The sequence below is a fragment of the Pipistrellus hanaki genome (genome assembly GCF_964339955.1).
Source record: "Pipistrellus hanaki genome assembly, chromosome: 2".
Lineage (NCBI taxonomy): Eukaryota > Metazoa > Chordata > Mammalia > Chiroptera > Vespertilionidae > Pipistrellus > Pipistrellus hanaki.
The window spans coordinates 40,558,313-40,575,041 of NC_140504.1; the positions used below are offsets into that span (position 1 = coordinate 40,558,313).

Genomic DNA, 16,729 nt, shown 5'->3' on the forward strand with positions numbered 1-16,729 from the left:
GCTGGGCTCTTTCTGGTACTGGATGTTCATTTGAAGAAGCAGCCATGGTAGGGTTCCCCTATAGCCGAGTACTAGTCTGGGACGTGTCACTTTAAGATGACACCTATCTGACCACAATGGGAAATTAACGAGAAGGAAGGCCAAAGAGTAGAGAAACTACAGCTTTGTAGCTCCCATGTTAAAGCGAAAGCCTGAACAAGAAATACCTGCATGGGAGGGTGGAGTGGGGGCAGGCAAACAGCCATCCTGCAGGCCCAGGGAAGACTGGAGCCTGCAGCAGGAGAATGGGCGGGAAACTTCACTGGGAAGCTAGAGACCCGGCCCCAGGGGAAGCAGGAGATAAAAGGGTAATATCCTCAGATCAAGTCTCAACGCCTCTCCCTCCAGGGAAGCTAAACCACCCACTCCTATTGTCACTCCTTTTAGACAGCTACAGTCTACCAGCACCCTGGGAGACCATGAAAGCGGCGGGGGGGGGGGGGGGGGGGGGGGAGGCACCCAGATTGGCCAGGAGCAGCCCTTCCCCCATACACCCAGGCCCGCAGCCCGGCAGTGGAGGGGTTAAAGCCAGCGCTTGAAAGAAAACTCCAAACCCCATTAAAGCCCAGGCTCAGGCTCGGAGCACAGGGAGCAGCAGCAGCGAAGCCAAAGGAAACTCATGCTGGAGGTCCTCCAAGCTGCCAATCACAAGCATATTTCCAACAGTCCCAGTGTTGTTCGAGTTGGTTGTTTTTCCACAAGGCTACACAATGGGGTCTGGTTATTCATTGAAAAAAAAAGTCTGCGAGGGAGCCCCGCCCTCCATTCACAACCAATTTGGAATGCTCCATTCAGCAAGAGGGGGGCTTGCAGCTCGGCTCGCTGGGGCGGTCGGAGCAGAGCCCAGCTGTCGCCGCGGGGACGCTTGCTCGCCCAGCGAGCTGTGTTTATGTAAGAAATTCAGACGCTGCAGGCGCCTGCCCGCTCCGCAGCCTCCCTCCCTCCGATTCAGAGGGCTCTCAGACCGGGGCTGAAATCTGCAAGGGTGTGCAAGTCCGCTCCCAGGGGGGCCGGCGAGTGCCCCCTGGCAGAGGGGGAGGAGGGGCAGGAGAAAACTATCTTGCACCACAGCCCGGTTCCTAATCGGACTGTCGCTACTGGCCCAGAGAAACAGACTTCAGCGGCATTTCTCCTACCCCCGGGGGAGAGCTGGTTTGCATCAGAGGACAGCTTTCTCTGGAAGCTGCTGGCCTTTCCAGACTCCTGGCTGGTGCACTCGTTGCCAATTGCTACGTCGGGAGCCACCTGGTCTCCCCCCCCCCCCCCCCCCCAGGGGAGAGGGTCTCTGGGGACTCTGCTAGATGTGGCTGCGGAGGGGGAGGGGGAGGGGGAGGCGGCACGCTACCTACTATGAACACATCCACTCCCAGTTTCTTTTCCTGGCTCCTCGTCCAGCCTGGGAGGTTTATAATCCCCTCTGAACACCCAGGCGACATCCAAGGGGAAGAGCAGTGGAGATCTAGGGCTACGCCAAGGACAATGTAAGAGAAGGTACAAGGCTCAAAACTGGTTTGGTTTCTTCGATAAATTTTTTCCAAACCTTCAATAACCGCCCTGAGAGAGATCGCATGAAGCCAGTCTGCCAATCTGACTTTTTTTTTTTCCCAAGGAGAAACACACTACTCTGTGAAAATTAAAGCCAGGAAATAAATGTTCGTCGTTTCCTCTTTTCATAAAACATCTGCCTATTTTTCCAATGCCCTGTGCTAAGACCTTTTCTCTCTGCCGCTGCCACCCCCGCTCCCTGGTGAACTGGGGAGGTGGCTCGGGAAGCATTTGTCTCGAGTCCTTCTGACCACAGAATCGGGATCAATGCCCGGGCTGTTCTGCAGATCTGCCTCAAACACCTGGCCCTTTAAAGGCTAGATCTTATCCTGCTCCCTGGCATCTCGCAGCCTCTGCCTTAACTCCCCACCCCCCCTGCTTTCTCCTTCTAGGCATGGGTGCCTCCTGGATTTGCTAAGCAGGGTCCTTTCCTGGGGGTGGGGTGGGGGAGAGACTGGGAGCTGAGAGCCTTTTTCCCTGAGGAGAACTGCTAGCCCATGACCTACCTGCTAAGCCCAAAGGTGTACTTATATTATGGCCACACACACACACACACACACACACACACACACACACACACACATTAGGGCCTACGATGATTTTGCCCCTTCTTCAAGCTTAGCCCCTAAGAGGAATGGGACAATGATAGAAACTGACGACCAAGGCCTCTGTTAAATGAGCTTGATGAGTTCACAAAATAAATTTTTAAAAAAGCAATCTAATCCGGTACTGGCATCAGCATGCCTGGCACTTGTCCAAGAGCCGCCGGGAGCTGCAACATGACGAGACTCCGCGCTCCTCGGATGGCAAGCAGAGGAGCTGTGTGTGCCAGGGCGCAGATGGGCCGGAGCGGCCTCAAGGGCAGCCGGGTGCCCAACAGGGGCCGTCCGCCTCGGAGCCTGGACGTACTTGACCATCGTTAAAACCTAAGAGACATGTGGAGGGAACCACACACACCACCTTACTCCACCACCAATGACACTACTAGAAGGCAGAAATGGCAGATAGTACAAATTCTCAGCTTTATCAGACTGCCCGTCTTCATCTTATAAAAGGGAAGAAAGAAGAAAGATAGGGGACAAACGGTAATTTCTTGAGGGATGACAGGATTTTGTTACCTGGAATCTACCTAAGTGATCCCCCAGGCAGACCTGATGTAATCCCCCATCCCAGGCGGTTCTCACCAAACACAAAGGCCTGAGAAGGTTCCTAGGTTTTATCAGAGGACTAAAAGCAGGAAGACATCTGAGAGGCAGAGAAAAATCCATCGTTTTTAATAAGCCTAACTGAGTTAAAGTTAGAGGAAAACAGATTTGTATAAGCACCTGGCTCTTCAAGTTAAATGGGAACTCTAGGCCTTGGCTCCTTAAGAGACTTGGGTCTAAGGATCTTGGACGCTATCAAAATGGGAAGACACCAATCCTTTAGCACCCTCTCAGCGGTCAGAACTAGCTCAGAGACTTTGAAAATACACGGTAACCAGGAGTGAAATAATCTCCCTTTACCCCACATTTTCCTCCGGCTTTCTTCAACATTCTTCCTTCTCCCTACTTTCCAACTACTGGCTTCAAAAACGATAAATTATACCCTTGCTTCTTCAACATTCTCATTTAAAAAATATATATTCTTATTGATTCTAGAGAGGAAGGGAGAGGGAGAGAGAGGAGATAGAAACATCAATGATGAGAAAGTCATTGATAGGCTGCCTCCTGCACGCCCCCTTACTGGGGATGGAGCCTGCAAGGTGGGCATGTGTCCTGACTGGGAATCCAACAGTGACCTCCTGGCTCAAACCACTGGGCAACACTGGCCGGGCAACATTCTCATTTTTAAAGTGCCTACAGTTTTCTTTCTTACTTTCTATAACAAAAAAGACTTTAGGAGGATCCTTTCAAGTGGAAATGGTCAGGACCAGAGAGCAAGTAAACCTAGAGTTTTGCTACAGCACCTCTCAGTCCAATGGTTATGTTCTCTCCAAAAGGAAGGCACTGCCTCTACCACATCAACCTCAGATAGTAAAAAAGGAAATAAAAAATCCCACTGAATAAGCTCACATTGAAACAGGACTAAGATCAATGTGTTTTCGGCTCAAGGGCTGTCATAATAGTTAATCCTATTTCCCCAGCCATCTATGAAAAGTATTTATGAAAAGTCAATTTCACAGGTTAATTAGATAGTCCTTTGAAAATTACTTGTACTTCCTCCAGTCCAGCCATTCTTTTTGAGACACATATTTAAAAATAACAGTTCAGGGGGAAAAAAAGGTCACTTAGATTTTAAAACAGTTCTCTAAATTATACTTAGTATGGAGGCCATGTTTTTAAAATAAGATTTTTATCATGCCTCTGCCCAGCATAAAATATTTGTTATTTGAGATGTTGGTAAACATTCACAATATTACAAATGACATAAATAAGACAGAAAAAATTGAAATCTGCATTTAAAAAACCACGATTTGTACATGCTAAAATCCATTAATATCCTTAAATGCTCAAGCACTCAGTTCAGAAAAATCAATATAACTCCCTCCCACCTCACCCCAAATCTATGGGTTTTGAGTCCCCACACTTACTTGTCTATGGTTTTGATTTGTAGTTAATTCTGTGAAAATGTATAGTAAAAATGTGTATGCATCTATCTACTGACCCAGATTCCCTGGTTTGGTAGCTCCATGTGTTAATTCACATATTGAGCCACATGCATTTATAATTAATATATATAACACAGTTTTATCTATAACTTGCTAATATGTCTTCTAGGAAACATGTCCATTTTATAATTTTACTGTTTTATAATTTCTCTCTCTCTTGTAGTCCTGGATGAAAAAAACTCAAAGCACTGAGATATTTAATAAGTGTCTCAGGATCACGGAATAAAGAGAACTGGGGTTTTGAACCAGGCAGCCGGCAGTCTCTCTAAGGCTCTCCTGAGGGCCGTCTGGAGGTGTTTGAAATAACTGGGCACACCTGAACCCGCCAGCACCCCCTGCCTCTGTAGCTTTTGCTTCTTTAAGGATATTATTGAATAATTTCTTCTTATCATTTTACCTAACCCCTGCTATTGGCCTAACACTAGTCAGTCTCTCCAGCTAGCCAGATTTATACGAGACCTTCTGTAAAATGAAGGGATTGGACAAGAATTATCTTTGCAAGAAACCTCCAGCTCAAACAATCTGGGTTTTTCAGGGTTACGTCTCAGGACCACGGGACACTGGGGTGACCTTGGCAGAATACCTATAGGCTATAGGTTGCACTCTTTATTCCCTTGGATTTGACCTTTAAGAGTTTCCAGGTGGGAGATACTTTACTAATTGTGAAGTAAGATTAGATAAGACTTAGAACAATGGTTTCATTTATTCAAATCACACTTGTGGATGGATGCCTAGAGCTAGAATACTTAACAAAATATCATCTCTTTAGAAGTGGACCTCGTTAGTGCTTGCTGAAGAAAGTACACCATAGTTTCCAAAACTGAATTCTAAAGTAAAGACAATTACCCACATGATATTTCATTTCTGTCTCTCCTACAGTCTCTCACACGCACAACAGAAAATTAACCAAATCGGCGTTACCAGCGAAGGCAGGCCATTCCAAGGGGCAGGCCACGGGAGAGTGCTTGTTTCAAACGACCTGCTGGAGTAGGGAAAGGCTTGTTTTACCAAGCCAAGTGCAGGCTTGTTTCATAGTTCACGGACTAGCTGATTCAAACCAACTTATAAAGTTTCATTAAATCTGAATGAATGAGCTTCTCCCACTCCCCTGAAATAATCACAGGCTCCTCCGGAAGGAGAAGTGACAGGAGTAGAAGCGGATCCTCAGCCCAAGGCTGTGAGAGACACTCACAGAGGAGTGGGCCCAGCCTTGGGCTCTGCCAGCATCCGTGCATCTACACTGTTAGCTTCAACAGAAGTCAAACCAGCCACACCAACAGCAAGGCTGATGGATGAAGGATACACCATTCCAAATTTGTGCTCTTCCCTAACCTCTAAAGCAAGTGGATCTGTTAAAATCTATTCTTCTTGAAGGTCCATCTCCAGAAATAATAGAGAAGGGGAAAGAATTATTAAAATACCTTTCAAGGCTACTCAACCATCTGTCTTATCCTTAAAAGACAGCAAAGCTCAACCATAAGAAGTTAAAGCAAAAAGCAAACAAGGTAAAAAACACAGCACACTTGGTAAGCAGAAATGTCTCCCAAAGCACCTCCATTTTAGGTATGACAACTTAATGAAAGAATTTAGCACATCCTACTCGCTTCTAAGGAGTCAAAAGCCATTTATTGATTCTTTCCTTTCAGCTTACTCCTGCAGATAAATATCTCCCCGAGTATAAATCCTGGTGGCTGACATCTTTCTCTAAAGAACGCACCTCTGCTCTAGCCCATGAAATCAATTTGAATGCAGTCATCTCACCTCCCTTTCACTCTTTTGGGTTATAGTGAAACAAACAAAAGTGTCATAAAAGCATTTCAATGAACCTCTGCCAAGAAAGCCACCTCCCAAACAGACTGCGATTTATGCTGCTCTGAGCAAGAACTGGAAAAGCTGGGCCAAGTTATCAACACGGAACAGAGTGGGATTACAAATCTTGCCTTTTATCTTATGTATGCATTCATGCATGCATGTGCACTCACACACTCACACACACACACACACACACACACACACACACACACCCCACTTTGGGTTATTTTTATTTAGTCTTTCAGTGGCAAATTTCCCAATCACTTAAAAGCAACCAAAGGGCAAAATTGAACATCATTTACTTTCCTAAGCAAATATCCAAAGCAAGCTGTGACAGAGCTAAGGTAACCATGCATCTATGGGTTATAGTTTATCCCCTTTTAAAGTCTCATGGCATTATGCCTCGAATATGAGACCTATCATTAAAGAATGTTTAGCTGGTGCCTCTGATCTTTCATCGAATGATTTAGAACACCCAGATTTTACGGAGACTCAGAGACACCCTCTCTCCCGAAGCATTTTCTCTCTCTCTCTTTATGTCATTCATTTTCTCTTGTTCCCTCTCTCTAAAACAAAGCCGGGAAGAATTTGTTGGTACAAAATGAGAAATTGAATCCTTGCCTGGCTCAGGTGCTTGCTATTATAAACTATGACTAAGAGACATGAATTTCTCTATGATGCAACTCTCAAGAGAGGCAGCCTTTTCTCCAGGCCTCTCTTAAACCTGCTCATTCGCCAGTGACTAATGCTCTCTAGAGCTGCCCTGTGCTGCTCAAATTTCATCAGCCAGCTTTGTCCTTGATAGCTCTGCCTGGACCATAAAAGCTCCCCAAACCTGTTGAGGACAGCTCTGAAAGATCAGGGCAAAGCTAGCCACACCCCTGCCAGCTTGGAGAGCTGTCTTTTTAGATGGCCACCTTATTTCTTATCTCAATGACATGATTACTTAATGACCTTTTGTAAAGTAGTTTTACTCTTCTCTGAACGATAAAGTACTGACAACACGTGAAAATTAGGAGTCAATCAGGTCACCTTGCGACCATCCCTTTTCAGCTTAGAAGTAGAAAACAAAACTGACAACATGGTAGGCAAGCCACAATGAACTGAACCTTCCATTAATTATTTTCTGCACCTTGAAAATAAAATAAAATGTCAGGCTCATGATGTGCATCAAGGACTTAATTCATAAAACAAATAAAAAGCATTGTAAGATAATGTCTGGTTAATGGATGTTTGGTCCAACATCTTATATACCATGTCAATTAATTTATAATCTTGAGCTTGAAGCCTTACAATATTCTTAGGGAATAAGAAATTCAGGGTTAAATTATGTTCGGTAAACTTTACCTATAATAGGATAAAAGCACTTTAGAAATAATTTCAATAAGGAATGAAACCAATGTTTTGGGGTTAACTTTATTAAAAGAAACAAAATGCATTCCACTGTCCAAAAATGCTGTCTATATAGCTGGAAAAAAAAAAAAAAAAAGCCATCTAGACATGGATAATCCAAGACCAAACAATTTCAGAACAAATCAGCCACCGCCAGAAAGGTACTCACAGTTATCAGACTGAAAATCTGGGACAAACTGTTCATCATCAGGAACTTGTGCTGAAAAAGAGATTTTTTAATTTTAGACCTTAACGTTTTATTAAAAAGCACAGCAAAATGTTTTACATGGAAAAATAGGGCAGCCAAGAAACTTGCCTTCAGCTAACCAAGCCTCTTGAAGTTGACTGAGATCCTGAAACAACTCTAGAATTCAAAACAGAAGACACCACAATGAGAATTTCTCTGTTGGGGGGAGAAGGGGAGAATCTACGTGCAGCTTTCCCTCGGGGCCACTTGAGGAAGCCACAGCACAGAGGGGAACGCTTCGCTACCTTCAGAATCATGGGCCAAATCTGTGTCCAAAAACTTCCTCTTTCTGTCAGTCACAGGCCGCCCTCTACACTCCTCTGATCTAGATTTCTGAAAAAAAGGCAAACAAACAGTGAAGACTCAGGTGTAAAAAAAAAAAAGGGTCTTGAAGGGGGTGGTGTTACTAAATCAATAAGGAGAAGACTGGAATTTGAAGAGGGAGGACAAAACAAATCAAAAGCCACAGAAACTTACCCCAGGAACCATAAAAGGGACTTGCTGGTCATAAAACCCATCCATGGTGCTTCCAAGGTCTCGAATATCACTTTGAAAGGTTTCAGCATTGAGTAATTTCTGGGGGGAAGGGGTCCTCCTGTAATATGAATTTGGGAAGATTTTAACTGAGAGGGGGGAGAGAAATGAAATAATTTTTCCATCCTTTCTTTAGGGCCTATGTAAATCACTACCTTTCTTTGAGTACGTGAAGCCCACTCAAGGTGTTAGCTCTACAGACTAACGCTGGGTGTAAGGGCATCAAAGGTTCATCGTGTACTTAGCACCAAATCCATTTATTCATCCTTTTCTCTCTCTCTATCATTAGAGTATAGGCTTGCTATTATCTTTCCTTTGTGTTTTTTTTAAAAAAGGAGGGACACCTTAGTTTCATTATAAAAGGGTGATTTCAAGTTCTCTTCAATAGAAGATTCTCCAAGGCATTTGTAGTGCTGGGATTGTTATATATATAATCTAATTCTTCTACTACCGTGACAGGAAGTAGAAAACTGGGTTTAAGCATTCTAAATTATTGGCAATTAAGAATCTGACATACATAGTGTTTCTAAAAGTATTTTGTAGGTCAGTGGCAAAACACTATATATAGTTCCATGAATATATCCACCAAAGGTATACTTATCTTCACATTGCTCTTTACTAAAACTTAAACCTTCTGTCCAAACAGGTGTGTGTCTGTAATGTCACAAATAATCTCCATGGCAACTTACAGAGATATCTATGATATCTCTAACTTCTAAAAGAATAAAATAACTATGAAAAGTAATGGATAAAGGAAACTAAGTTCCATCGTACAGATCTTTTTTAACAGCAAAAGATCCATGAAAAGAAAATTCAATATTTTCCTTATACTGATGTCCATTCTCCTCCCCCCTCCCAAACATAAAAATTATAAAATTAAACTTGTTTCAGTACTGTCAAATCTTGGGGTTGGAAAGAGAAATTGGGGGTTAAAATGGAGAGGAGGGAACTTTTTCTAATTTGGGAGGAATAAAACAACAATTTTAGGAAGGTACCATCTTCCTGAACAATGTTTTCTTCTCCAAATAAGGAATACACAGTTAAGTCAACAAAATGGGAAAAACAGTTCCACCCTCTCGAACTTTAAACATTGTAAAATGCGTAAGGGTAACACTTTTGTTTAACTTGTATATAAACTTTAAACAGGCAACTTTTTCTCAGTGGACAATTCCATCCAATTTGTTTTTCACACTGTGGATCATATCAAATTTTGGTGAGCGGGATGGAAGGAAACCCTTCACCGCCAGCCTCCTCTCAGCACTTTGGCACAAGTAATCAGATATTTTCAGTCAAAGAGAAAGAGGGAGAGGAGCAAAGCTGCAACCAGTTCATCATTTCCTACAAAAAAACCCAACAACACTCCTGCTGGCCTGCTTGCGTGCCTTCCAAATATCGCTAAAACGTTCAGAATAAAAAGCCCCTTTATCAAATGTCACCAACCCTTATACAAAACCTGAGAATCACCAGCACTGCGTTGAGGGGCATGGAAATGAGTCTTCCGTGCCCTTCAAAAACCTGTCCGATTAAATCCTGGCCTTGGAAGTTCTGTGAATTTCTACTCGGGGTAGGGGACAACGGGTAGGAGATCGGAGGGGGAACCGGAGGGGGAAGATATATTCAGAGACTCGAGATAAAAATACGCTGCAAAATACTTCACCATGACGAGCAAATATATTTTTAAAAATTAAATAGAAGAAAGAAGGATGCCATAATGCGAATCCCAGAGGCATTGAAGATCTTTAAAGCAGCCCTCGCAGTTCAAGGGCTAGATAAATCGTGTTCAAAGTACATATATATATGTATATATTTAAACCTGAAGGGAAGGTTGAGTTCATCCAGGAGTTTAAACTACTTCCTTTGCTCCCTTCCTCCGCCCCCCCCCCCCCCGTCCCCCCGCCCCTCGCCCCCCGCGTCCTCCTCGGTGCCCCCAGGAAAACTTTAACGCGGAGCAGCGGAGCGGCCCAGGCCCCTCCCCCGCGGCGCACAGCGGACCCGGTTTTATGAATGGGAGAGCGAACCGCGGCAGCCACATCAGGTACAGCCTGTAACTGGATCCCTCGCGCTGGGCCCCATTCACAAAACAAGACACACTTCCACCCAATTCCCAGCCTTCCCCATTCATGAGAACTCCTTCGGCGGCGCCCCCGCCCCCACTCCCAACGCACGCCCAGCCTCCGACGCAGGCCCCTCACCCCAGCGTTTTAGGAAGCAGGCTCAATGCTTCATTCACAAAAAAGGGAGAGGGGAAAAAAAAAAAAAAAGCCGCAGGCAGGGAGCAGGAGCCAACGAAAGAAACTCGCTTCATTCATAAAGTCACTCACATTCATAAAACCGAGCTGCGGCGCCGGGAGCTACCAACCGCCCCCAATTCCACCCCTTCCCCCCAAAAGACCCTCCGAACACCCCTCCTTTGGCACCTCTTCTCAACGAGGAGTTCTACCTCCCCCCGCCCCCAGAGGTCCCCTCTCCTCTGAAAATGAGGTTAGATCCCTAATCCTGCGCGAGGCTCCAGCATCGCTCCATCCTCCCCCCTCCCCCGCCCCCATCACCACCGCACCCGTTTTTTTCTCCCCACCGTCCCCAGGCCGCTGTTTGGATGCTCCCGGATTTCTCGGGAATCGCTGTGCAGCTTGACGCTCAGTTCGCTGGGGGCTTGGGTGTCCACTTTCCACACCCCGAAACTTGCAAGGCCTGCAAGTTCCGGGCCGACCTCCAATCCCGCAGGCTGCACAAGCCTAATGTCACTGAACTGCTCCTGGTGTTCTGGGACATCACCTCCCAAATACCGCCCCCCCCCCATACTGTTCTCGGCCCCCTCCTCCCCACAGTCTCTTCTCCGCCGACCGTCTCTTCTCGCGAGCCTCCAGGTCCCCTCGGGGCTCTCAGACCTCCGGAGACTATAAAGCCCCGCGACTCCGCGCCCCCATCCCCGCCCGGGAGCCCCCGCACTTCGCGCTCCCGAGCGCTTCCCCCGAGGCGTGCGGAAACCCGCTCTCCACGCGCTCCGGAACCGTTAGCCACCCCTGCCGGAGCCTCCCAGAAACCGAACCGGACCGGGTCGCGAGAGGAGGGGGCAGTCAGAACCCGGGGGCGGGGGGAAGGGAAACTCATCTCAAATAAAAAGTGCACCCCGATGTGAAGATTATGAATCAGCCCTTCCGACCCTCGTTCCTGGACTCCCCCCTCGTAAGCCCCCCCAACGCGCCCTCACCTGAGGCGGCGGCTCTCCCCGTGCAGCGGCCCCGGGCGCAGGCGCGCTCACGCACGCGCGCACCGGGCCTGGGCGCCTAAGCAAATGGCTGGGCCGAACCGCTCTGGGCACAGGGAACCGCTCCGCGCACCAGCCGCTGGACTCTGCGCCGCAGCTGCCAGCCAGGCTGGAGCACTGGCCCGGCCCCCCGCGGCCCGCTGCTCCGCCCGTCGCCATTGGCCCCTCGCCCTAGCCCTGCCGCGTTCCCATTGGCTTAAGGCTGCTCCCTTAGCTGTCCATCACCTCTTGTTTACCCTGTCTGCGGGCAAATCCAGCCTGGCCGCCCCATCAACTCAGGCTCCCATTGGTCAATGGGACGTCCCTCCCCACCCCTCAGGGATCTGTTTTACATAATCTATGCACCGGGGGGCCATTGACCAATCAGCACAGGCTTGTTTATATAATGAATGTAAGGACGTTTTTCATTCATAAAAAACACGACCTGAGGGGGGAAGCTTAGCTGAGTCAGTGAAGCCCTTAAAGGGGCCGAGGCCCGGAGGAACTGCGGTTGCTTGTCTCCTCGCAGGTCTCCCAACTTTTCACATTGGCACGGCTCTTCTTCCCTCTTCTTCCCCATTCACCCATTTCTCCCACTAGCTACCCGTTACCGCCAGGATTGGGGCCCCATGGGCAACAGACATTTACAGCTGCAGAACCGAGCAAAAATGAGCATTTTTAGAATTCAGGCGAGAGGAATTCGTCATTCCACCCAGAGAGAAACTCGCTGACCGACCTGGGCGTTCGGCCCACAGAAACACAGAGAATGGAAACCGAGCCCTCTAATCTTAGTTACCTTTAAGAGAGGCCTTCATTTCCTTTAACCAGGTTTCCAGTGTGGGAAGAATAAGCAGCATCTCCCTTTAAAATCTGAGCTCTTGTGAACAGATTTTTAGTTACTATTTTATACTGGCAAGGCCTAAGGCCGAACCCAATCCAGTTTTCTATCCATGTTTAATGGCCGTGTATAATCCCCCCCGCCAGAGTGGGGTTTTGGATCCGAGATGAGAGAGAGAGGGTCGTCGCTCCACGAAATCCTCTCACGGGAGGGGGCACCAACCAGTCAACCGACCTAGCGACATAAATCCCTCGGAAAAGCGCTTGCAGAGTTAGACCGCCTGCCTCCCTCCCTCCTGGGGGCTGCTTGTTTTCCATTTAAGTGTTGAATGCAAGATGGTGCGTTTGCGAATTAGATCCCGTGCAGCTGGGAGCGAGGAGAAGCTACTCTGCTTGCCAAACGATGGGGCACTAACTGCAATTGCCGAGATTCTTAACAGGGCGTTCCGGGAAACAAATAAACAGTCTTCTCCCGGCTCTCTCTCCCCCCCCCCCCCCCCCCCCCGCCCCATACCCTCTCCTGCGGGGAGGCTCTGCTCTACCCTAGGATGCCCAGGCTTGTGAGGGAGCTCTGCCCTGCCTGCCATTCATCCCCAGTGGGGTGGAAAAACGCCAAATGTTAGGAGAGGAGAGAGCCTCTAGTAAAGGGGTCCCCAGGGTAGCGAACTCTGGGGTTGCTCCTCGATCCCACCAGAAAGAATGCAGTGTGGATTTTTAGAGGGGGGGGGGGGGAAGAGGAGGGGAAGATTATTTTAAGTCAAAATTTGCCCATTTTTTTTTTTTTTTTTCCTGTTTCCACTCCTGTGTATCTTAAACAGAGCCAGCAGGCACTTGGTCTGTAGTTTAAAGCTCAAGAAAGGTGGGAGTTGACCCAAGGGGCCTGAAATACCCTGATTGAATCCTGGGCTCAGCACTGACCAGGCACGCGCTATATTATTGATTTTGGGAGACCCTGAGGTGGGCACGAGTTGATAGGTGGGAAAGTGCTCAGCACTTTTAACAAGCAGTTCTATGATATCTAATTTCCTAGCAGAGCATTCTGCTATTGGCCCCAGTTCCAGTCAAGTTTTCCCTTAATGCTTCTCCTCCTTCCCCAGATAGCACCATTTCCGTTTGGTGACTAGAGGTGTTATCCTAGTCCAGTTGTGTTCCCAGGGTGTTGCTGACATCCCTGAAGCTTCTATCTCTCCAGCTAGACTCAGGGCCCAGCTTAGCTCCTGGGTCCTCCTCCCCCCCAGCCTGTCTGCCCGAATCCTGTTCCACCTCTTCTCATCTTATCTGCCATCTGATCTAGTTTCTCCAGAATTGTACTTCTCTTTGCTTAAATCTGTCTGAGGCTCTAGCCCTCTGGAAGGCCTGCAGCCCATGGGGCCACATGGCCTTTCCATACATATAAGCCATGACACATTGATCACGCTTATATATATTAGGGATGAAAGAAGAGGGAGAGAGACAGGTAGAAACATCAAGGATGAGAGAGAATCATCAATTGGCTGCCTTTTGCACACCCCACACTGGGGATCGAGCCTGCAACCCAGGCATGTGCCCAAACCAGGAACCGAACTGTGACCTCCTGATTCATAGGCTGATGCAGGCCAGGCTCAATCATACTTTATAATTCTACCTGCAAGGATACAGTGCAGGACTTTCTCCACGGGTTGGCACTTGATGCCTGGAGTGTGGCTCTTGTGACTTTTGCCTCAAGCCAAGGTTCCTCATTCCATCTTGGAAGAGAAGTTGGTATTTCTGGATTAAGTAGTAATAAATAGTGGCTAAATTGAGGGCACAGAAGGAGTTGGGGAATGGGTTCTTATGAGAAGACTGTTACAGACATAAGATTATATGCTGGGATTTGCCTAGAATAGAGATCTAGTCAATTAATTATTTTTCGTTCAGTAAAAAAAAAAAAATTTGTATCAAATACTCAGTCAGCTCTTGTGCTAGGCAATAAAGTTACAGAGATAAATATGTTCCAGTCTGTGTCTTGGAGGAGCCCACAATCTATGGTACGATTTCAGCAGCTGAAGTTTACTGAGCACTTATTACTAATATATGATCTGTTCATATCATATATAATTATCTACAGATTACCTTATTTAATCCTCATAACAGCACTGAAGTGGTCTCTACAATTATCTGCATTTTTTTAGACAAGAAATAGAGGCACAGAGAGATTAAGTAACTTGCTAATAGATACACAGCTTGCAGGTTGCTGAACTTGGAAAAGCCATAAGGCTGGAGATCTAGCATATGCTTCTGTTACTCAGAAAACATCGGTTGAATCCCATTTATCCAGTAGAGGACAAAACTGGCTGGAATTACAGGGAAGCAGGCTTTTATCTCGTATAGGGTTAGAAAGGATTTCAGAATGTTTGGCTTGCCCCAGTGAATGAATGTAATGAGTCTCCTGCCACAGGAAGCATTTACGCAGAAAGATTTAGGGAGAGTGCACAGGGGCTAGTGCACTGGGTAAGAGAGATGAACTCAGAGGACTGCTCCAGCTCTAACAGACTGTGATTCTGAAAATTTGGAGCTTGTATTGGACAGGGAGTTCAGGTCCTGGGCCCTGGATCCTTGGCTCTGAGTTGAAATGTGTGGGTATATCTCCTGACGACTAATCTTGACAGACTGACTCCTAGGCCCAAAGCTGCTTCTTTGCTGCCTCTTTCTTCTCCTTCTCCTTCTCCTCCTTCTCCTTCTCCTTCTCCTTCTCCTTCTCCTTCTCCTTCTCCTTCTCCTTCTCCTTCTCCTTCTCCTTCTCCTTCTCCTTCTCCTTCTCCTTCTCCTTCTCCTTCTCCTTCTCCTTCTCCTTCTCCTTCTCCTTCTCCTTCTCCTTCTCCTTCTCCTTCTCCTTCTCCTCCTCCTCCTCCTCCTCCTCCTCCTCCTCCTCCTCCTCCTCCTCCTCCTCCTCCTCCTCCTCCTCCTTCTTCTTCTTCTTCTTCTTCTTCTTCTTCTTCTTCTTCTTCTTCTTCTTCTTCTTCTGTTTTCCCTTCTTAGGGACTTACTTTCCTTACTCCCATCTGCACCCCACTTCCCATCTTTTCTTGCTCCCTTTGTAAGAAGTGTCAGTAGTTAGAAGTTCTTTGTCCAGTACATTGAGTCTTTCCTCCTAAGAACATTGCTTACATTGGAGTTTTTGTCTGGCATGGGTTCTAATGTACCCCCTCCTCCAGGAAAGAACCGGACTGGAAAAGATAAAAAGACAGACCTGCCCTCTGGAACATTCATCTAGAGTCAATCTAGCCTTTGTCCTCAGGCAGTAGCAAAACTCACTTAATCACAGTAGGATAACTGGCCTCTTGTCCTTCAATTTGCAGTGTGTCTACAGAGAACAACATAGAAGGAAAGAAAAACAAGTGTCTTGCCCCAAGCCTGAAAGCTTCCACCTCCCCTTAGGGGACCACTTCTAAAGTTTTCCCTTAAAATCCCCAAAGCAAGTTAAAATGCAAAGCAAGCAACCTGCCTTGAGCTGATGACCATCAAAATGGTGGTGGGAAATGTGGCAACCTCATGATCTTGGTTCCACACATTAGGAAAATGCCCCGAGTCCGTGTGTTAGCAATGCTGTCTGTGGTTAGTGCAGCCCTGTCGGGAGGCTGGGTGTGGGCTACATGATCCCAGGAGTCCTCTCCCATTCTTGTATCATAAGGAGGAAAGGACTTGAGGAGAGTGTCAAAAAAGTATCCAAATGTTTTTCTTGTCTTCAAGGGAAAAAGGATTCTATCTGGCTGGCACAGCTTTCTTTCTAAAAGTCAGAAATAAATACCCTAAAAATTGAGGAGAGAAACTGGTTTGGCTCAGTGGTAGAGCGTCAGTCTGCAGACTGAAAGGTCCCAGGTTCGATTCCGGTCAAGGGCACGTACCTTGGTTGCAGGCACATCCCCCGTAGGGGGTGTGCAAGAGGCAGCTGGTCGATGTTTCTCTTTCATCGACGTTTCTAGCTCTCTATCCCTCTCTCCTCCTCTCTGTAAAAAATCAATGAAAAAAAAAATGATCCTTAAAAAAAAACCATAAATAAATAAAAAAATAAAATCCTTTAGATTCAATATCTCTTTAAGCAAAGAAGGGCCATATCATCTTCAGGGTTCCTTACAACCAAGGAATAATAACAACTGACATTTGCTCACTGCTTAATACGAGCCAGACTCTTTTCTAAACACTTAATATTTTTTAAAAATATATTTTATTGATTTTTTACAGAGAGGAAGGGAGAGAGATAGAGAGCTAGAAACATCGATGAGAGAGAAACATCGACCAGCTGCCTCTTGCATACCCTCTACTGGGGATGTGCCCTTGACTGGAATCGAACCTGGGATCTTTCAGTCCGAAGACCAACGCTCTACCACTGAGCCAAACCGGTTTCAGCAACACTTCATATGTTTGAACACTTCTTGTCCCCAACAACAGCCCTCTGAGGGAGCTAGTA

General features: G+C 46.7%; 2 protein-coding genes across 2 annotated transcripts in view; both read right to left on the reverse strand.

Annotated features, from left to right (window-relative positions):
• Positions 1–11,660, reverse strand: part of ETV5 (ETS variant transcription factor 5) — a 58,040-nt gene extending 46,380 nt beyond the window's left edge. Inside the window, exons 1-5 of the mRNA XM_084872566.1 lie at positions 11,431–11,660; positions 8,163–8,280; positions 7,931–8,018; positions 7,755–7,802; positions 7,608–7,658 (exon numbers count right to left, since the gene is read on the reverse strand). Of these exons, the coding sequence (XP_084728692.1) occupies positions 7,608–7,658; positions 7,755–7,802; positions 7,931–8,018; positions 8,163–8,207 (232 nt within the window). The 5' untranslated portion in view covers positions 8,208–8,280; positions 11,431–11,660. The remainder of the gene's footprint in view (positions 1–7,607; positions 7,659–7,754; positions 7,803–7,930; positions 8,019–8,162; positions 8,281–11,430) is intronic.
• A 4,488-nt stretch (positions 11,661–16,148) lies between these two features.
• Positions 16,149–16,729, reverse strand: part of LOC311616480 (uncharacterized protein) — a 360,599-nt gene continuing 360,018 nt past the window's right edge. The window contains exon 3 of the mRNA XM_084871844.1: positions 16,149–16,166. The gene's annotated coding sequence lies outside the window, so the exon portion shown is untranslated. The remainder of the gene's footprint in view (positions 16,167–16,729) is intronic.